At 47.5% G+C, this 21,670-nt stretch overlaps 1 protein-coding gene across 2 annotated transcripts in view; it reads right to left on the reverse strand.

The window, feature by feature from the left end:
• The window catches only part of ARHGEF9 (Cdc42 guanine nucleotide exchange factor 9), a 184,229-nt gene that overhangs the window by 57,376 nt on the left and 105,183 nt on the right, over nt 1-21,670 (reverse strand). Inside the window, exon 4 of one of the 2 annotated variants that reach the window (XM_086619470.1) lies at nt 5,368-5,547. In XM_086619470.1, coding sequence (XP_086475596.1) covers nt 5,368-5,547 — 180 coding nt within the window. Of the gene's footprint in view, nt 1-5,367; nt 5,548-21,670 lie in introns of those variants that run through there. The other variant, XM_086619471.1, reaches the window with a different exon arrangement.

The following is a 21,670-nucleotide window of genomic DNA, read 5'->3' on the forward strand; positions in this document are numbered from 1 at the left end:
GCGACTGGCGCTAAGTAAATGCTCACGCAGTGACTGCAGCAGATGGAAAAGCGGGTGAGTGATGTGCTGTCCTATCAAAATCCCTACACATAGAATCATAGAATGGTTTGGGCTGGAAGGAACCTCAAAGATCATCCAGTTCCAACCCCCCTGCCATGGGCAGGGACACCCTCCACTACACCAGGTCGCTCAAAGCCTCATCCCACCTGGCCTTGAACACTGCCAGGGATGGGGCAGCCCCAGCTTCTCTAGACAACCTGGTCCAGTGCCTCACCACCCTCAGAGTGAAAATTTTTTTTCTTATATCCAACCTAAATCTCCCCTCTTTCAGTTTAAAGCCATTTCCCCTTGTCCTATCACTACGTGCCCTTGTAAAAAGCCCCTCTCCAGCTTTCCTGTAGCCCCTTTAAGTACTGGAAGGCTGCACATTTTAAAGGAGAAAACAGGCAGACAGGGCAGCAGGATGTGGCTGGCTCCTGGACCAACACCTGCAACAGAGAGCACAGTCACGACTCCTACGAACAGACGCTGAACCCACCCACCCACCCACCCACCAGCGCGTCCCAGCTGCGAGGCGCTCAGGCAGGACTGGGGTTTAAAGCCCCCTACTGAGCAGTGCCTTAACAGCTCACACCGATTTATCTGGCACTTCTCCTTTAGCAGCAGCAAACAAAGTGGGTCAAAGGCAGCTTTTCAGCAGGAAAATCAATCCCAAATTACAACACTTGGGGAAACCCAGGCAATGATGAGAGAGAACAAGGAGCGCTGCTGCACCGACCTGCCCCTGCGTTTTCTCCTTCGTAGGAGGTACGGACCACGAAGCATTTACACCCATCTTTGCTCGAGCCTTCGGAGGGCCGTTACCCTTCCTTCCTGCACAACAACTCAACAGTCACTGGGCACTACGAGAAGTTGTAATAAAAGCTCCTGAACCCCAGATTTGCTCTTCAGCTTGGCTTAGTAAATACAAGGAAGGCAGATTCACTGCCGTTGAGGTGAGAAGAAATGTATTCTGGCAACTCAGTCTGCCTCTTGGTATCCAAAGAGATTGAGGAGACCCTCTGTAACAGGGTAAGTCTCCTTCTCTGCCCGGGATGGGCGCAGTCTGCCGTGGCTCTTCGGAAAGATTTCACAGCACTAAACATCCACACGCTTTCATTTTTTTATTTCTTTTTCAGTGCAAATATGTCAGAGCCCAAACACAATGCCATTTGATTTCCTGTGTTTGGAGTGCTTGAATCTCACATGGGCCATTTTGGAGACCTGACGCTGGGCTCTGCAATCAAAACCTTGTTTTGAGAGTTACTGTGTTTTCTAAAGGAGACCTTAAGGTACAACTATTGATCCATTTGCAGTACCAGAGTATTATTCTGTGCTGTAAATTCCTCCCTACAAACACTGAGCCTATTTTTTTTTGAGAGGAAGTGGATGCTGGATGTGCTGGTATGCAAAAACTCATTTGTACCACATCACATAAAGACAGCCCAAGGCTATGCCATCCACAAAAAAGAGCAACAAGTAGCATCACCGCTACAAGGATGTGAAACCCTGGTTAAAACTCCTGCTTTTTTTCCAATTGTACCTCCCACCTTCTCACACTCCTAAAAGTTGACAGAACATTCAAAGACACTGTGCAGCTAATCACAAGACTAATGGTTGCACTCTGTGGTTGTCCAGCAGGCTCCCTTGATAATATGTGCTAAAATACAACATAGACACCTTCACCTGTCCTAAACCCAGCTCATCACTCAGCCTTAAACCTATTTCTGGAGTTCTCATCTGCCTCTCTAACGACTTACAAGTTTTCAGAACTTTCTCCCCGAGCACAGCAGCTTCCTGCAGGAAACCACTCACCATTGCTTACTAGCTCCACAGTTCACTTCTCCTACATGGTGCTTTTTCTCTTCCCCAAAAAGCGCTGCTTTATCATCCAGTTTCTTCTTGAAATTTCCTGTGCTCCCAAAATTCTGTGGCCTTCCTCTCTCCTCCTTTCTTCTAGCCAAGCCTCGAGCTACTAAAAGGACAACTGCAGGTGTTGTGCATGGAGACAACAATTCCTGCACGTGCAGGCAATTCAAGTGCAGGTTTTGTTTGCAATCCCTCCGACGATGCGCATAAAAGAGGCCAAGGGAATCAGCAGGTTACTGTTTCCCTCTGCTCTTGCAAATGGTGAATTTTTCCTGCTATGAGATTCTGTGAGTGCCAAACGCTTTGCCAAGGATTTTCATATGATCTGGCTGGAGAGCCAGAAGCGTCAGACGTCTCATTGTAAACTAGGCTTCCAACCCAGTTTTGTCCTCAGAAGTGATCCAGGTGACTTTTAGAGCGATCTGATTCTGCAGTGATCTTCTGCTGCACCCCCTGTTAGTACCTACCGGAGACCTGCAGTCTAAAATATCCTGAAATGAATCCTACTTGGTTTTATACCTGTCTGGTCTGTCCCGTCATCCCTTACTTGAACCGCTTTCCATCCTCTGCTATGCAACACGTTGTTCCTTTTACTCCTGTACTTGCATAAGGGGAATGCAGATATAAAGGAAAGCAACTATTTTGCAAGTAAAACTAGAACCACTCAGGCTAAATCAGGCAGTTTTCTGGCATCGTCTTAAAAAAGCAGGGCTCAGAGTACAACAGAGAAAAAACTCAGCCTCCTCATTACAAAAGAGTGATCAGCTGAATAAGAAACACAGGGGGAAAAAATGGAGAGAAGAGCAAAGTGGAAAGCGTTCGGGTTAAACAGTCCTTGACAGGACCCTGAAGGAGCATAAACCTGCAGCAATGGTCCTGCAAGCAAAAAAGGGGCTACAGGCATCTTCTCCAAAGGCCCCCAAGGCTTTGCAGGCATCTGGTTCAAATTACTTACCAAGAAAGACAGAGAGTGAAGGGGGTGGGGGGGATATGCAAGAATAGAAATGCAGAGGCCAGCCAGCCACCTCGGCCAGCAGAGGAGAGGAGAACACGACAGCCCGAGCGGCGGTTGCTTTCTCAGCACAGGACAAGCGGCGAGTGGGCTGCTCGTGGCAGCACACCGAGAAGCGCTGCGGGGAGGAGGCAGCTCTGTTTTGTAAACCCCAGGGGCAAATTTTCCCCTGCAGCCTCCCTTGCCGAGCTGCGGACAAACTGTGCCAGAAATCCCTTGCCTAATTTTTGAAACGCCTCGTACTTATTTTTCAATATTAATTATCATTCATGGCAGCAAAGCCATGCAGTTTCCCCTCTGGGAGAGCATCCTTTGGTGCCAGGGCAGGTGTCTGGTCCCATCCCGTGCTGAAAAAGTGTCTCACAGATGGAATACCTGATCCGGCCTCTTGCAGAGCTGATGGAGGGATTGATCTTGTTGCAATAAAATCGAGCTGTGGGGTTGTGATATTAGACAGAATGGGCAAGAAACTTGCCTGGTAAGGCTATCATGATCCTAAGCATCAGACATTTGTGTACAACAGTCTGAGATTCATTGATTACTCTCCTTTGTTTTTCCCAGCTTCTAAAACCATCCTCCCAGCCTTTGAAAAGTGTAGGGAGAGAGGGAAAGTTCAGCCAAGCTGAATGATCCATGGTTTTGGGCCTTAGAGTAAATGGACTTGTTTGTTTAGTTGTTCTGTGTGTTTTTTTAGAAAACAGGATAAGCACAAAACAAGCCCGTTACTAAACCCACCATGAACAGCACATTTATGACATCACACAAGAAAGGATATTAAATCTTTTCCTCTGAATCACAAAACAAAACAGCTCTGGTCAATGCACTGAAAAGTTAAACTGGCCCAGAATATTTCAGTCTCCAAATTAAGCAAAAAAAAATCAGACACATTTCTCCAATTCACCCTTTCCAGCCAGCAACAGAGGAGATGTGCCAGCGACACAGGTGAGAATATTTTCTGCAGTAAGGTTACCATCTCCATCACACCTGACACAAATCCATTCTCCAAACTCATCGCCTCCCCTGGCTGCAGGGTCAGGCTCACCGTGTCCTTTTCAACAAAGTACTAAACACTAGTTGTTATTCTGGGCCAGAATAACAGCACAAACTTTTTCATGTGGGCAGCCCAGGCTCCAGTTCCAATCTCTGACCTCTCGCTCTCAGCACTGGCCAGACCAGGAGAAACACAGGAGCTGCGTCACGAGTATCGCAGGAAGCAAAGCCCGTGCACTGGGCAGGCAATAGTGAGCAGAAGTCTGGGTGCCCTCGTCGTGGTCATCCTACATCACTCAGAAAACATCAGGTCACACATTTTAACTCAATTTTCCTAATCTATATGGCTGTTTCCCAGATGAAGTGATGGAATCAAGCAAGGATGCTGATGATGCAGGGTTGCCCAAAAGAGGGAGGGTAAGACAGGCAGAGAACCAAAGCAAACGTGGCATCTCCTCGGGATGCACCACGGTCTTCAGTGTGTGTTTCAGAGAGAACAGTCTTGCCCTCGACTGCCACGGAGCTCGTCAAACTGCCTGGGAGGCTCAGAGGAGAGAGTCATCTTTCACACAATTTTACAAGGCAAAAGAAATCTTCATTTTTTGAACCACATCCCCCAAGCTTCTAAAGGAATTAAATCTCTGATCCTGCCTATCAAACCCTGTGCAGAAGGGAGAGGGAAGTGCATAAGGTCAAAGCCGACGTCTTGACTCCCCGAGGAAGGCTCGAGAGCGCCCAAATAATGTGGCAGGAGCCAACGATAGTGAAAAGGGCATCTTCTTGTCCCTTTGCTTTCTTAACATATACTGGGCAAAAAAAAATTAAGTGCTCAAATCCTTCTTATTTGCGAAAGGCCAGATCGCCGCTGGAGGTGGCTGGGTACAGCAAAACCTGCTTCAGCAGAAAAACAGAGACAAGCAAAATGGTTCCTTGTGCCCTTAAAAAAAAATAACCACAGCTGGTCACGGACTAATTAGCGAAGTAATTTTACATCCAGAACTGCTGAAGAGTCAGAACGCGGCGCTGCTTTTGGAAAGGGGAGGGCTGACACCTCCCCGTGCGACACGCGGACCAGAACGCTGTTCCCAGCGCTGGTCGCCTGTAGCTGGTGTGACCCATCGGGCCCCACCACATCATCTAGGACAGCCTGCAAAACACGGACTGGTTTTCCAAGGAACTGCTTAAGGAGCGAGGCTGCGACACGGTGAGACACACAGGAAAGGCCCCTCCATATCCCAAGAGCATAAACAGCAGAGCCAATACCTATCCCAGCCTCCCTCGACTGCACTCTTGTTTCTTTTGAAAGTTTTTTTGCTCCCCATTTTTTGGAGAGAAAACAGACACGCTGGAAATAAGCATCAGTGATAACACACACAGTAATCAGCTCAGTTGATTGGCCATTCTGAGCAGCGCTGGCAGTGATTCATTATAGCAGTAAAAAGAAGAAAGTCACTCACCCTCACGAAGCTGGCGGGAAACCATCCTTCTTCATCATCGATCTGACCCCACCACCAGTCCTTGTTGGAAGCATCCAGGACCTTGATAACGTCTCCTGCTTTAAACGCCAACTCCCGGTTGGCCATGGTGACGTGATCCCATACTGCCTCAGCACTTACAATAGAACCACCACTGATCAGCTTGGAAAACAGAAAACCAGCAGTCAATAAAAGCCCGGTTCCCCAACGCAAGCACATGCACAGCAGCAGCACAGAGAAAAAAAAAAAAGCGCTCAGCCAAAGTCAGACAGTTTTCCTCCATCCCAATCCATCCCAATTTCCCCCTCACGTGATGGAACCCAGTCTGAGACCGTCCCTACGCGCCGCCGTTCTGCTCCCAACCGAGCCACGCAAGCGGGCACCGCGTGTGGATGCGCAGCACCTCCTGGGCCCTATGAGCAGGATACACAACACGTCCCCTGGCACCGCCGCCCCGCCGTCAGAGCGGGCACGGGTGAGGGCACGTGGCGTTCAGGGACAATTCCGTCAGCGTAACGTAGAGCTGGGAGTTGCCAAAACCGGCAAAACCAAGCGATGGTGTCGTCCTGCAAAGGGATTTTCAGAGCAGGTCTGCTCAGTTGAAGGAGCAAATGTCAGCTGGAGGCTCAGAAGGCTGTCCATGCAAATCCAAGCAAAGCTTGCAAACATATTGAGAAGAACACGTTGTTTTGAAACTGAGAGCTCAGTGTTTGTTTAGTGCTGGTGATGTACTGACATCCCCTGCTTTGGAAATCTTCAGGCTACACAGCAGATAAGAAGGGCACCATGGCACCCTGCTGACCTGTTTCAGACCTGCCCTGGAGCACAGCCCAGCTCCACGGCACGTTCAAACCTCGCTCTGCCCACGAGAAACCAGCCTTCAGGGTGCAGACACCTGCCCACTAGAAACTGGACTGAGGCCAGACTTGCGTCCAACAGGACCTACTGAACATCTCTTCACGTGGAGCACATGGTTGCCTTGCAGCTGGACCAGCACCACGGCAGGGACCCAACCAGTTCTCATTTTCATCACATGCCACCCAGTTTTACATATATAAAACTTCTGCTTAATGCTTGTAGGAAGGACCCATCCGAACACCAATGCTTGTGCACCCACAAGACAAGTCATACACCCATGCCCACAACATCTGCTGCTCCTCAGAACGTGTCGTGTTTTTTAACAGAATCATGAATTGTATTTATGTTTTGTCCACTGCAGGAATTCTGCACTGAACAGTAGGACTGCCCTAGCAAATAGATGCTTATTAGCTTGTCGGAGCCATCCTGAACCTTGTTCATTAATTCTGCCGTCGGAGACGCACTGAGTATGCACTTGGGCTCGCCTCCAAACCAGGACTTCAGCTCACCAAGAGCTCAGCACCATTACAGACCTGCCACATGGCAAGACTTTAACAGCCACAGACACCCTTTCACTTCAGGCAAGCGACACAAAGCAGAAAGACGACGACCCGTCACGGCGGCTGCGCACGTGCCGCAGCACTGGCGATGGTCAGGGAGCACTTAAAGGCTCTTCTTTAAGTCTGGCCTACCGAAACGCCTGCTAAGAACTACCTGCACAGTAAGAACTTGCAGTAAACATTCTAGCACTGCTGCAGGGTTCTCAGCACACACCTACAAGAGCCTTCAAGTCCCTACAGGCAATTCAGTCAACAGATTAAAAGATCTGATTTACCATTTTCCTTGAACTGACTTTCCTTTAAGAAATCAAGCTCCTTAGCTTTGTGACAATTACCGTTGCGGTTTCAGCTCTTGAATTATTGGAGTCAGTTGTACACAAAGCAGCAAGATTTAAGAGAGCCTAACTTGACACTTAGTGCCTTTCATCCTCAAAGCCGAGATGTATCTAGTCAGTGGACCTCTCTTGTTCCCACGGTAGATAAAGTAAAACAATGTTCTTCCTAGTTCCATTTTGACAAACCAACCTTTCTAATTCAAAATCAGCTGTAAAAGAAACATGGCTTCTTTGTAGGTCACACTGGGGACTTCTATGCAGGAGCCTCACAAGATCACTGGAGCAGACTGAAAACAAAGGCACGGGTGGCCAGTTCTCATGGAAGAGTCAAGTGATGGACCTAATCGATCTGCTGGACTTATCAAAGAGGGCTTCTACTGTGTTAGCGTGGGTTCATCTCATCTTTAGGCTTTTGATACAGAGCTGCAAGGAGCTGGGCACCAGAGGATCCCATCCAAACTAGTGGTGGCTAAGGTCAGATGCTGTAGGACCCTCAGTTCACCCCAGCTCTGGGCCCTCACTTACCATCCAGGTAGCTACATCTGGAAAAATAACAGTTCTAAAGATTGATTTCTGATTCCAGTGCAACACCTGAACGTTCAACCCATGTGCTATGTTTCAGTGCTTCCTCACGGCCCCTTGAATCACTATAAATCAAGGTTTCTAGGTGCTTTTCATAAATATGAATGAGTCTCAATAAACCACAAGGAACCCCACGACAGATCTAGAAGGAAGGAAGACTTCACAGGCAAAGAAACCCCCTCGATATATTCAAGACCAGTTAAGAGTCATCTGTTCTTCTGCCAGGACTGAGCTCTTCTCCTTCACTAGTGCTTCCCCTTTGGCTTTTCCAGGTTAAGCAAGTTCTGCTCTTCCAGCCTTGTCTCGGCAGAAGGTTCTTCCTTCCCCTGAGCATTTCACCAGCCCTTTCAGACATCTAGATATTTCGCCTGCATCTTTCTTGAACACAGATGACTAGAACTGTAAATACTATTCCCAAAGAGACCTTACCAGAGATTTGTGAAACAGCATGAAATATTTATTATAGTGTCACAGAAATCTTGCAGCAATACATAACATCTCCCCCTTTTTGCCACGGCTACCTCCCACCAGGGGCTCATTGTGGGTCTTCCATTTAGTTTATCTAAATAAATGACGTAGAGTACATTCTCTTTGTCTAGAAAATCAGTTTTCTAGTCAAAAAATAAATCAGGTTGGCCTGACACTCGTTCCTTTTGTTAAAGCTGTTGGGTATTTTAGTCCATTTTTCAGCAATGATGAACCAGGGATGAAGCTATTACGCAGAAGTCGTGTTTCTGCTTTTTCTGCTTCGGCTGACATAGACTTTGCTGTCACTTCACACACAGGCAGTTCTGGGCACAAACTGCCACAGAAACGTCACTGAAACCAAACTTCAGAGGGATTGTGTTTTAGAGCCTCCTGGCCTACTTTGCAAAAAGTGCATTTCTGAGCCCGAGGCACAAAATCCCAGCTCCAAGGAGCACGGCTCGGCCAGCGGCAAGGGCTGCCAGGGACTTGCAGAGGGCCAGAAAAGCAGAGGGGGTGTGCTCAGCCTGCTTCTGCTGTTAACACAAAGGTCTGGAAGATGCTCTCAGTGGATGTCAGGAGCTGAGGTGGCTTTGCAAGGTGTTTCTTGACACTCAAGGAGAAAGGCTGCAAGTTCTTCATTTTCACTGTCTAGTGCCACCAGATAGAAGAAAGGCCCCTTTATTAGCTGGTCCTTTCCAGCCCCTGGTCCCTATCATTAGCCCAAGAAAGGGACCTACACACCAGGAAGCCTGCGAGCGAGCCTTGGCCTTCCAAAATACCAACACAGTTCAGCGTGTGAAAAAGGACGGCAGCGGGATGGCAGAATTCCAGTTCCAGCCATCGCACGTGCTGGGTCCATGGAGAGAACGTCAGAGCCTAAAATTAAAAGATTCCGTTTAATTTATTTTGCAAGACATCTTGCTGCATCTGTGGAGCTATCTGACTCAGGGCAGGGTTACAGAGACAGAACCTGACATCTGCAGCAGGAAGAGATGATGAACTAGAGAAAGGTCAGGATGAAATATTATTTTCTGAGAGAATCCAACGTAGGAGCTCTTCACTCCAGAAAGTTCACGTCTCTTGTTTTCAAATCTGGGTCTTAGCACTGCAGTCAGACGTACTCAGCCAAAGACCTTGAATGGGACTTATCTCCTGTAATTTTAGATGTCTACCACACAGCATCTGAGACTCTCATCTGGACTCCTTTACAACCAGTGAAGAGAAAGAGACACATCTGGAGCGTGATTCACCTCAGCTATTTCAGCTTCTACCTTCCAGTGAGGTGAATCATGCCCCAGAAATTACTATTTCCCTGTGTTTAATCAGGTGATGCAGAAGTTTACATTTCCAACAGCTTGTGTTCATCCCATCTACGGTTTGGCCATCACTAAAAAGGGGAACAAAGAACTGGATTTAACCATAATAATCACAACAGGAACCGTCGAATCTTAAATCACACTCTCCCAGACACAGCCATTTCTCAGCACACAAAGCTTGTTGTAAATAAAATTATGTTCTCTGTGCTCCTTGGAAGAATTAAAAAAATCCCAGCCCTGTAAATTTACAATAATGAGGAATTAGATATTTGGGAAAAGTGTCCTACTCGTAAGAAGAGGGAGGCCGTTAGAAGAAGTGCAGTAGGTGATGATGTACGTTTGGTTCTGACATCCCCTGAACACTGCTTCCCAGGTGGAAGTCCTAGTTCCTACTCAAATCAATTATTCTTGGCAGTTGGTTGTTCAAACTGAAGAGCCCACAGAGAAAAGTTCCTCGACGCTTTCACCATGTAACATCAGTGCAGGAGAAATGCCCAAGAGCATTTCTTAACAACAGACCGGAGAACAATTTTTACTGTTTTACAGGAGACTTCAGAGCACCGCCAACCACCTTCTGCCTGGGGTGAAAAAAACTTTCTCAGTGTGCAGAAGACCAGATTAACTACCAGGATGTTGAGCATGGTCTAGGGACCAGAGTCACTGCTCATCATGGGTCCTTCTTCACCTCCTAGTGAACACCTGGTCATGGCCGAAGAAAAGGACCAGGCTAGGTAGAGGAGGGGCCATTTCTGTGTCCCAGACCACAAAGAAATTTATTTAATGAGGAAAAGAAAAAGAGGATAAAGACAATTCTCTCTCTAATTACACACACATTTGACACGTTTCTGGAAGACACTAAGAGCAAGAACATGGGGTGTTACCACTGTATCGCCGGGATCGCATCAGCCTCTCCAGGGATTTTCACTGAAGGTTTCCAAAGCGCTCTGTAAACCTCCAGTAATTCAGTCACAAGCCCTCACTCTACAGATGCTTATTTAAGACACTCCTAACACCCATGTCCAACAGGTGAAATCTGTCACAATAGCAAGTAAAGTCAGTGGAAAGGAATTAAATCAGTCCTACTTAAGGTCCATGTGGATTTTCCTTTCTCTTCCAGCCTGGTGTTATTTCCAGGATGGAACGTGGCCACTGGAAATACCGAATTACATTAGAGGCGCTGCCAAAATAAAATGACAACAACAACAAACAGTACAAAAGGGTTTCAGAGGACTCTGCAAGTCACAACCCCCGGGATGCAGTGCCGTCGGAGCGTGCCAGCCGAGAGCTGCTGACCCTGGCACGCCACGGCGCGCCACAGCAGTGATGCTGAAGGCTGTCCCACGGCAAACGCACCGTGGCACATCGTCACAAAACCTCTGCCGAGCTCACCTAGCCATGCTCATCCTCACCAGTGTTGGGAAAGCTCAGAAACACCCATCTGGAGAACGATCCCGACTGTCTCCTCCTTCTCTCACGCTTTCCAAAGGCCGCAGCCGAAGGGGAGGGATTGTCGTTAATGCCACGGGGGGAAGCTTCCAAGGAATATAAGAGATGCTCAAACTCTGGATTTTTCACATTTTTTTTTCCGGCCATGGCTTTGTGACACTGCTATTAAGACAAAATAACTCTCCCTGCCAAAGTAAGCAGGAAAATAAAAAGTAGAAGGAGCAACAGGAAGAGCACCCTGTTACACCCAGGAGAAGGTGTCCCTGCCCATGGTAGGGGGGTTGGAACTAAATGATCTTTAAGGTCCTTTCCAACCCAAACCATTCTATGATTCTATGACCATGGAATCATTCTGCCTACAGCCCATTACTAAAGCAAGTCTGGAGTAAACTCGTATGACCAAGAGGAGAGGAGAGGAAAGGGGATGCCATGAAAGACCCTCCTGCAGCAGCAGGTCCCACACACCTTGTCACTCCCCACCTCGCAGTCTGTATCTATAGCAAATACTGATCAAAAAAGTTCAGGATCACTGCCTAGGATGTCTTCCTAAAGTACATCTCAGAAAGTGACCTCTACATCAAGGTTTACAACTTCTTCCAGGTTACTGCAGGGTTTAAATCTAGTGGCCATGAACCGGCTGTATCATTGCAAAGGGACTTTGCTCCAGCTCTACAAGATAAGGCAGCTTGGAAGAAGAGTTTGGGGAACGGGTGAGCCTCTGCCTCTGACCCATCTGGTGCGTTGTCCCTGACTTTGCTCACTTCCAAAAGCCACGACGCACAGTTGGAGGCCAACATCTGCTCCTTCTCAGCAACTGCCCGCAGAGGCAGCCAAGTATGAAACATGTTTTAGTGAAATCAGCCACTACTGCAAAATTTTGCTAAGTATTCTCAACTAATCAACACTTACTGCCTTCTTATGGGCTAATTTGAAAAATAAATCAGGAACTTACTGGTCCCTGGAGACCGAAATGGGCACAAAATAGCAGAAATCTTTTCGAAGAGGTGATTTCGGTCACTACTGTCTATCCATATCTGTTCCAGGGATAACCATTATTAGCTCACAAGATTCTGCATTGAGTTTCCAGCACAGTTTCTCACCAGTCCAAAATCCACTTAATGAAGAGCCACCTTCCCAAAAAAACCCGAAGAAACGCACCATAGATCACCATCTCCTCAGAAAACTCTAAGAACCTACAAAGTTGCTAGGACCATGACCTCCAGGTAATATAAATAATCTTAAGGCAGGGATATATTTCTCTATTAGATCTTTTATTTATGCATCAATAAAGTTATAATAGCAAAAAATAAAAAGCTCTGAGTAGTTGCCTTTCGAATCAGCGTTAAAACCACGTACCCCTCCGCAGGACGGCAGGAATAGGGAGCAGGGGAGATGGAGAAATGTGGTGAGACTGTGCCATTTGTTCAAATTGTTCTTGTACAGACATGCCCTTTATCCAGACAACATAAAAGCTCTGTAAAATAACAACAGCATTTCCCATTGTATTCAACAGGCCCTTCCATAACGGCAGCAGCCAAAACGTCTTCCAACAGGAATATACAGAGAGCTGGCATTCAGGGTAAAGATGCCAATGCTCCCAGTAACCCCAGCAGAACAGGAGACACAAACTATCTGCAAACTCCCAGCCAGATGAGGATCCCGCTTTGCTTCCCGTGTTCCCAGAAGAAAGGCATCTCACGCTGCTTCACCCTCCTGTGTTCGAACTGCCTGGCTCCCTCACGAGCAGTAATGCTTTACAGCGCAGATTGATCGGGCCGCGAATCACGGGGCCATTTATTGCATCAGCAACGTTGTCATCATCTTACAGATTTCCCACGGAGGGCACTCACGGCTCTGCTGCGATCCACTCGCGTGTCTCCCCCATGAAAGCGGGAGAAGGACTTTTTACAAGGCCATGTAGTCACAGGACAAGGGGCAATGGCTTTAAGATGAAAGAGGGGAGATTTCGATTGGATCTAAGGAAGGAATTCTTCCCTCTGAGGGTGGTGAGGCACTGGCACAGGTTGCTCAGAGAAGTTGTGGCTGCCCCATCCCTGGAAGTGTTCCAGGCCAGGTTGGATGAGGCTTTGGGCAACCTGGTGTAGTGGAGGGTGTCCCTGCCCATGGCAGGGGGGTTGGAACTGGATGATCTTTGAGGTTGGATGGGGTGCTCACCCGAGCTGCGCAGATAACAGAAGCTGCAGCCCGTGTTTCAGTCCAACATCTCGGTGGTTTTCACAACTAGGGCAGGTTCACTCAGCTGATGGAGCGGACAAAAAGGAAGCGTGCAAGAAAACGTCACCCCACCCCATCATGTTGTACTTTCGCTCTTGTGTCATCTCCCAATAGCCCCTTTGATTGTGTATTTATTTTTAAACCTCTCGTCAGAAATTATACAAACTGAATAATGCCAAATCATAGTGGATTCGCCGCATGGCTCATTCACAAAACAAATGGGAGGGCATTGCCACTTGATTTGCTTATTCTCTGAAGAGGTGCAATCACACAAAGGTTAAGCACGAGGCAAAGAATTTCCCTTTCTGCTTTCAAGCCCTTTGATGAATTTGACTAATGGCTGGATTTCAGCTGAAAGAGGCTGATTGGAGTGAGAGAGCCTCTGATATCCCCATATTCTGGAAAGACTGTCACACTGGGCTGGAAGCCTTATCTATACATCTAAAGGTGGAGAATCAGTACGGACTTAAGGGTTCATTAGCACTGGGTTATTGTATTTTTCATTGATTTAAATTTTCTTGAAAAGTTATCACCTGGCCCACTCGAAATCACCTGGCCTCATCCAGGATACAGCAGTAGACTCCAGGGAACAGTTATTAGTCTTAATCTCTTCCTCATCGTGGTTATTGTCCATGTCGTTCCTATTAATAATAGGAGCTGCAGCACAGAGCTGGCGAGCTGAGAGTGCCCACAAAACCAAGGCAGTGATGAGGAAAAGGACTGGTAACGAGACAGTTACCCCAGTAAAGCACTGCCCATGCAGTGTTAATTGGCTCTGGAGCACCGGTGAGCTCTCTGCTTTGATGGTGCATATGTCACCGTAATTGCTTCCCAGTCCCTTTTGCGTACTGGACACATTAAGCCCTCCCTTGCCTGATGACATAGCTTTCATGTACAGTAATTACAAATAACCCACTAACCATAATCTTTTAACTCGGATAAATTACAAGATGGGTTCCAGGACTCAAATTTTAAACTGCTTTAAAATTTTTGACCAGAGGGCCAAAGCTCTGCTTTGATTTCTGCCCAGTTTAACCTCACTGGGCTGAGCCTGAAATATGCAGTACAGGTCAGGGGAGCAGCCAGGATGCCCAAGGAATGTTTCCAGCATTAATAAAGCATCAGCCCAGCCTCGCTGCTCGCTGCAGCAGCAAACGTTGTGCCGGATAACATCGAAGCATTGTGTACAGACCGCTGCAGGACTCGGGAAAAGATGGATACAGTTATCTCTCAATTACCCAAGGTGCAGAATAACACAGACAAGCAACACGGATATTACAAAATAGATATAAATTAGGCTCTGGGAATGTGCAGTGAGGGGCAAGATGCTGCTGTGGAGTGCTGAGCCCTGAGCTAAGGGACCCAGCAAGGACGTAGGGCAGCGAGTGCTCAGCTGCACGGAGATCATCCTGAGCACCACGATGCCCGTGGTGCAGCTAATCCACAACCTCGAAACCCCATTCATGGATTAACCAAGACTTGACTGGAAACGTCAGGAATGCCAAATCTAGACTCATTTTACCCAAGAAGCCTGTCCTTACTGAAACTGGAAAGCAAAAGGCTTCTCTCCCACGGAGCAGACTGACTGGCTGTAGGCAAACTGAGCTCATCCGAGCAACTGAATAGTTTTTGCAGAGAAAGGAAGATAAAATTGTAATTGCTCTGAGGAAGGCAAGAGCGCTTGATGGTTTAGAGATTATTTATTTGAAAACTTACATCACCTGTTACTCTGGGGCATGGGAGTTTCCAATGCAAAAAGGAATTAAGGAGCAAATCACACAAATTACTCCCAGTGGATTGCACTATTCAATACAGCTACTCAAAGAGGCAACAGGAGACCGATCTGTAAAGACGTGGGGTCTTTACCCCAAAAGCTGCAGGAGAACTGCCATCAGGCACCACAAAGCTGGTGAGACGAAGCTAAGGTGTCCCAGCTCTCTCAAGCAGGGGGCAATGGCACCCAGACACACAGCTGCATGCCCACAGGCACATACACCACCACTACCAAGTGTAGCAACTTCACTCTTCCAGAATCAGGCGTTCATAGTGAAATGAATAAAGTGACAGGCCCAGAACTAATGAAAGCATAAGTGGATACTTTGTCCTAGAAAAGCTGACACAGTTGGCCAAGGTCTAAAAATCATGAAAGGAAATTAATTCAAATGTAGGGCTGTTAATACAAATCAGAAACATTACTCCTGGATGGCCAAGTACAAGGAGCAAGCAGCAAGAGCCCCTTCATGATATCAATCACAGCAATGTGTTTTAAAACACCTTTAAAAAATGAAGCAGATGCCTGGATTATGTCACTTTAGACCACAATCTATTAAAACACATCTTCAGTAATAGGCTTAATAATGCATAATTCCCATATATTGGTATTGTAGTATGATGCCAAATTGATAACATTAAAGAGAGAGATTTTTTTAGTAAGCGATGAGAACTTGGAACTTAAAAAGCAGTGGCTGTTATTAGTGCAAATCAGTGCCCAGATGTCTGAAGTCCAGATGAACGTGTTACACCGATTACATTCACTGCTCAGGCCCCTTATTTGCTGTTCTGATCTCCTGATTTCTCGGTGCGAGTCCCTGCAGCTCACACCAGCACCGCCGCGGAGCGGCGTGTCGGCAGATGAGCACAGAGGGGAACGCCGTCTGCGGGTTGTTCCGCAGAGCTGAGCTTACAGAGAAGTTTAATGAAATGCAAGCTCAAGGTGAGGAATGGTTAGAGAAACAGCACACGACCCCCAGAAGCCACCCCTGACTTCGGGTGAGCTTGCAGGGGCAGTAAGAGCCCCGGCTCGGCCGGCGGACTGCCAGCCACGGCGGGGGAAGCGGAGTCTGTCCAGCAGCTCTCTGCAAACCAAGTGCCATCCAGGGAAAACCCCACTGCTTCTGTCTCAGGCAGCAAGAGGAACAACCAGGACGAGCACCCAGAAGAAATGGCCAGACAAAGCCTCTAGCCCCTAAATGATGATCTTCAAGAGAATTATTCCAGCCAAAAAAGCAAGTCTTCCTCACGTCTTTCGGTGACCAAAAAGCAGCGAGAGGCACGCTGAGCTCAAAGGAAAGACCTGGGCGAGCAGCCTCTGCTGGCCACCACCCCACGCGTGCAATCAATGACACAACACAACGCAGGCAGTGAGACAGAGCTCGAGTCGTTATAGCAACCACAGCTTGCATTTACATCTCACCTTTCATCCCCACCGACTCCCGAGAGGGCAAACAGGCAGGACTTAAAAGTACACGATGCAAAGCAGCTTCTCCCCTTGAGACGCTCGTTGAGCCAAAGCCCGGGGTGCTCTCCGGCTCTCCGGTTCTCCGAGCCCGCGGCCGGGGCTGGCACGGTGCCCCGGCTTGGCCTCGCATCTCCTGCCACACGCACTGCATCGCTCCTGGATTTCCAAAGCACTTCATGTACCTGGTGCAAACCCTGCCGTGCCCACTGCTGTTGGGGAAGCGGCACACGGGGTGACGGGAGGAAGAGGGGTGGCACAGCGGGCTGGGTATCGCAGCACCTACCTTTGCTCCTTTGGTTTCAACAGAGAGATACCAGGTATCTGGCATGATATTCTTATTCCCATCGAATTCACTTTGCATTACCATGGTCTTGTCCTCCTAAAAGCTCAACGGACAATCCTGGATGTAAAAGGCTGCCTCGTCAGTAAGGTCATAAATTGATGCTAGTTAAATGTGTGTAACTCTCCTGCAGATTGTCATCAGACCCTGTAAGCCTATTACATGGATTGGCCAGATCAGGACGGGGATATGCAGCCTTCCACCTCTAAGCTGCTTTTCTCAATTCGGGTTAGGAGTGAAGGAAAGTCACTGTCTGATGGCTTCTCGGATTTTATGAAAAATTGCCACAGCCAAAACGTCCTCTCCAACGGAGTAATTCAAAGCAGACACTTGCCACAACCCTCTCCCTCCACCGGACCGCAGCTTGGACCTACGCTTCTCATCAGAACAGGGTGGAAAGCCCTTTTCTCACGCCATCAACACCCGTTCGGAAGCACCAGTTACCACCACAGCCTCGCGGGCTGCTCGGGGAGACGGCCGCGATCCCAGCAGCCGCAGCACCGCCGTGCCCCCGCGCCCCCTCCCATCCCACGCCAGCCCGAATCGCCCGCGCTGCACCCGGACCCCTGCGCAGCTCGGAGTCACGGGCAGGAGCTGCGGGAGCCCCGGAGCAGGTACCACCAGCTTTGCCCCAGCACCTGTTAAGAGCGAGTCGAGCCAGTGCCATGTTGTTTCTTATTTTAGTTTGTGCAAAACGCTGCTGCCAAAGCGCAGCAGAGCGCCAGGCGTGATGGGCGGCCGGCTCCACCGTGCCGAACCGGGGTCACCTCGTTGGTTGTATAACCGGCCCCTTCCCCTCCCCTCCCAGGTCACGCTGCACAAGACACGTGCAAGTCCCCTCCCTATCCTGTCCGTACCCCGTGTAACCAAATTATCACCTGGATGGCGCTGAGGAAAACGGTTACGTACCAAGATAATCCTGTTCCAAGTCTAGAGGGCAAAGCTGTCACAGATGAAATATCATTGTCTATTATCTGTTGGCAAACACAGTACATAATGGCAGCCACTCAACTTTATGGCGTACGTTCCAGCTTCTTCAGACGAGCCCATCACCACTGTAGGTAATCACAGCATATATTTAAAAGTGTAATTTTCCTCCGAAAAGACCATAGCTGGAGCAATATGACTCACACAGTTCCCTGTGCATCAGAAAGCATGTCATGAAGACTGGGAATTTGTGAGCCAGTTACCATCTGTGTATAAATTAGGCCGTGGACACGATTCTTCAAAGCAGTCGATGGCAAACTCTGACACAAATGGCAGTTTTGAGGCTGCTGAGACCCAAAAGCCAGACCCTTTACCTCTGCACCCAAGAGAACAGAAACGTTTTCTGAAGTTGTATGTGAAATAAAGGGATGCAAATATTAGAGAGAAACGCAACGGAATTAAAAGGCATCTCTCCCCATATACCTATTCCAGCACTTCAGAGCTGAATAGTTATAGCTGCAAACTCAGTTTCATTTCTGCCGTAACAAAATCATCTCCACAGCATAATTAGTGTGTTCATGTTAAAATGGGTCCAAATGCCTGGAAAGAGGCATCCAAATATGATTTGTTTTTCAAGACAACGTGATGTTTTCCCTGGCTAACAGACTCGATTCATTAAGGAACAACAAGAGCCAAGCAAACTATTTGCAGCAAACGTTTGCTGATTTTAGCAGCCTTTCCTCCTCGGTGAATTATCCACGGACAGACTGGTTTTCACATTATTATTTTTCACCTGCTATGATTTGACAACCTTCTTTAGTCTAACTTGACTATGCATTGTTTACAAACTATCTGTTCTGTAACCGCTGCTGAAAATAGTAATTATTCCTGATTTCCTTAATGGATCAATTAAGTCACCTGGCACCACTCTGTCCCTGGACTGGATGACTATCCCATCCACGCACAATTTTCAAGATAGCTGGATTGAACGCTCATGTGAGCAGATATTTGCACTAGGATTTGCAACACTATCTTAAGGCAAACACCTGAGTTGTCTGAAGGGCTTTTGAATGAATAATTTTCTGCATTATTCACCTACCTCTAGAAATAACGCTCCATCTGTTCATGGAACAGTTCCTTTTTCTTACTTAGGTAAAATGAAGGTCACGCAAGTGAAAGAAAAACTTGCACATCCCCAACGCCCTACAACCATACACATCTACACGGACGCAGGCGTACCTGGTCAAGGTCATTAACCAGTCAAAGCAAGAAATACAGCTGTCAGGTTAAGGGTGGTGAGTAATCACCTAGCGCATCATTGCTGCGACAAGCACCCCAGGACACAGGCTGGAGTCAGAACACGTCCTTTGCAATTAATCATTAATCAGGACGCGTTACGACAAAGAAGTCAAACGGCAACTCTAAAGGTGAACCAAAATGTTACTTTAAAAACACCTACGCTTCAAAAAAAAAAAAAAAAAAAAAGTCAACTCTCAAATCTGAGGGGAAAGGCAAATGGAGTGTATATAAAATCCCTACCAGCCTCTGGGTGGAACACATCCAGCTCATACTGGGCCATGATTCACCCCAGAAGAGCTGGCAGCAGTACAGCTCATGTGAAGCTAATCCCTGGCACAGTGGGCTTTGCTGGCATGGAAGATCTTTCCTTTCCCTGGCCTATGCCATGTCATGGACCTGCAGTGGCCTGGAGCGAGTCCTGGTTGCTCTGTATGGAAACAACAGGGCATTGCTCGCACCAGTCCTCCCCAGTTCCTCGCGCAGAGCTCCTGCTGCGGCTGGGCTCTCTTATCTCCGGCATGCTTGGGATAACCGTTAGAAACAACAGTCATTTACGGTTGTCAGGTAACCCTGAACTCACGTGCTGAGCACTTACAGTCACGGTTGGCACCTGAAGGAGCAGGTTAAATGCAAGTCCTGCTCTGGCGTCAGCGCTCAGAAGCAGTGTTCAAGAGCACAGGAGGATCATGATCACCCAGGCTCATCCTCCAAAGAAAAGCAAACAACTTCTCAGTGCAGATCTTCAAAGCAATCTTTTCTTATTTCTCCATAATACTATTCTGCCTAATCGTGTGTTGAGCACAGCCAGCCTCATTTGTACCATAAGGTTCTGTCCTTGCTCAAGTGAGCAGTGACACCAAAGTCAACGGGAACATTTGCAAGCCTACGTTCAGCAAATACACTGGGTTCTTCCTTCAAGGAACACATAAACCTTGCATCTGATGTCCAAGCCAAGTTCAATGCTGCTTTCCATTTTCAGAGGAAAACTTTTAGAGCAAAACCAGTGTAAAATATGAAAGACAGGCCAGGGAGATCGCTACGCACAGGTACAGATAGATTTGAGGGCGCATGATGACAGCCCAACTTGGATTTGGATTGAAACTTGGCCAAATGGAGCTGTCATAATTAAGTTTTGTTAGAGTCCATTAGCCCAGATGAATTCTCATCCAAGGATCTGCTCAAGCTCAGCTTCGGCTATACTGTATATTATTTGCCTGGTAAGCAATCTACACTCAATTATAGCCAGTATATAATTACTATTCATTTCAGAAATAGGTTTTCCTGACTCAAACCGCTTAAACGATGCCTTAAAGGATTGCTATTTTTAGAACAGAAATTTTCAGAAAACAGACCATATAACAAAGGTGGGAGATTGTGAGCTAACGGAAAATCTCCAACCCTTCTCAAAGAGATTTTTTTTCAGCTAAAGAAACAGAAGTCGAGGGTGTGGACTTCCCCCAGACATCCTGCGTGGTGGGCAGCTCGTGTCAGGCCAGTATCACGGACCGGGTAAGCATGGCAAAGCGCTAACGGCGACGGAGAACGATGAGTACGAGAGACGTGTTGTCTAAATCTACATCAACTGCGACGACACGGCACCTAGAAAGGTGGTGAGCAAACGGAGACAAAATGTAAATGCTCAGGTGTTGGCTACAAGGGCTCTGGGATCCACCCAGGGAATTCCCGGGGTTTTTGCAATGAACAGTGCTACATGAGACGGCATTAATTGGTAGGGAAATATGCTCGAATCTCTGAAATAAAAAACCTTAGGTAGAGCTATTTTGACTAATTGCTGAAAACAAGAGTGTGGACTCCTCACTGACCTGCAGTCCGCTTTATTTCTCCTTCCATCACTGGAGCAACTTCCAAAAATTCCCAAGGCTTTAAAAAATGCTACAACAAGCCTTGTCCACACTATCTAATCTAGCGTCGTTAAGAATTGATAGTGGTTTTTGAAGGCATCCAAGATGTTCTCTTTGGGAAAGTAGTTGGTGAATATCCTCCTGAAGACATCTGGGAAGGAATTTTTACTACTAGCCTAGATATGTACTCCACCTAGAAGAATTAAGTGGCTCTAAGGAGCTTTTAGTCTAAGTAAATCCTCATTTAAACAAGCCCTGTGAAAACGGACAGGAACTCCGATTGCCTGATTTGTTTTTGATTTATGGCCCGCTCGGAGAAAAAGAAACGGGAAAGATGTGATGTGATCTGTCTCTCACAGGTTTCCATTGCTACTGCACACCCCACATCTCATTGCTTTTCCCTCCCGTAGCACTGGCACAGAAATAATAAATTATCTCACGCTCACAAATTTTCACATTTGTTTTTACGGCCAGTGTTGCTCAAGACGGTAGCTGCCTTCTCTCAAAACTGCCCAGCTGGAACAGCCAGGAAGTGTATCCAAAGGGAAGAAGCATGGGAAAGAGCTGACACAGTAAAGAAATTTGACCATGGTGGCAACGCACGCGGCCAAAGGGTGCAACACGCAACAGTGCAAGCGGCACAGAGGGCAAGCACGATGGGTGAAATACCTTTCTTGCTGTTTCCTCCATAATGGGTGGAATCAGGGAGAACCTGGACATCCCAAAACCATGTAGAGATTTTTCCTTGGGTTTACGTTTGGACAAGGAAAGACTGTGAGATAAAGTTCAGCTCTAGCTCTCAGGAGTTTGGCTTTAAAG

The sequence above is a fragment of the Tauraco erythrolophus genome, chromosome 13 (assembly GCF_009769465.1).
Source record: "Tauraco erythrolophus isolate bTauEry1 chromosome 13, bTauEry1.pri, whole genome shotgun sequence".
In the NCBI taxonomy this organism is placed as follows: Eukaryota; Metazoa; Chordata; class Aves; order Musophagiformes; family Musophagidae; genus Tauraco; species Tauraco erythrolophus.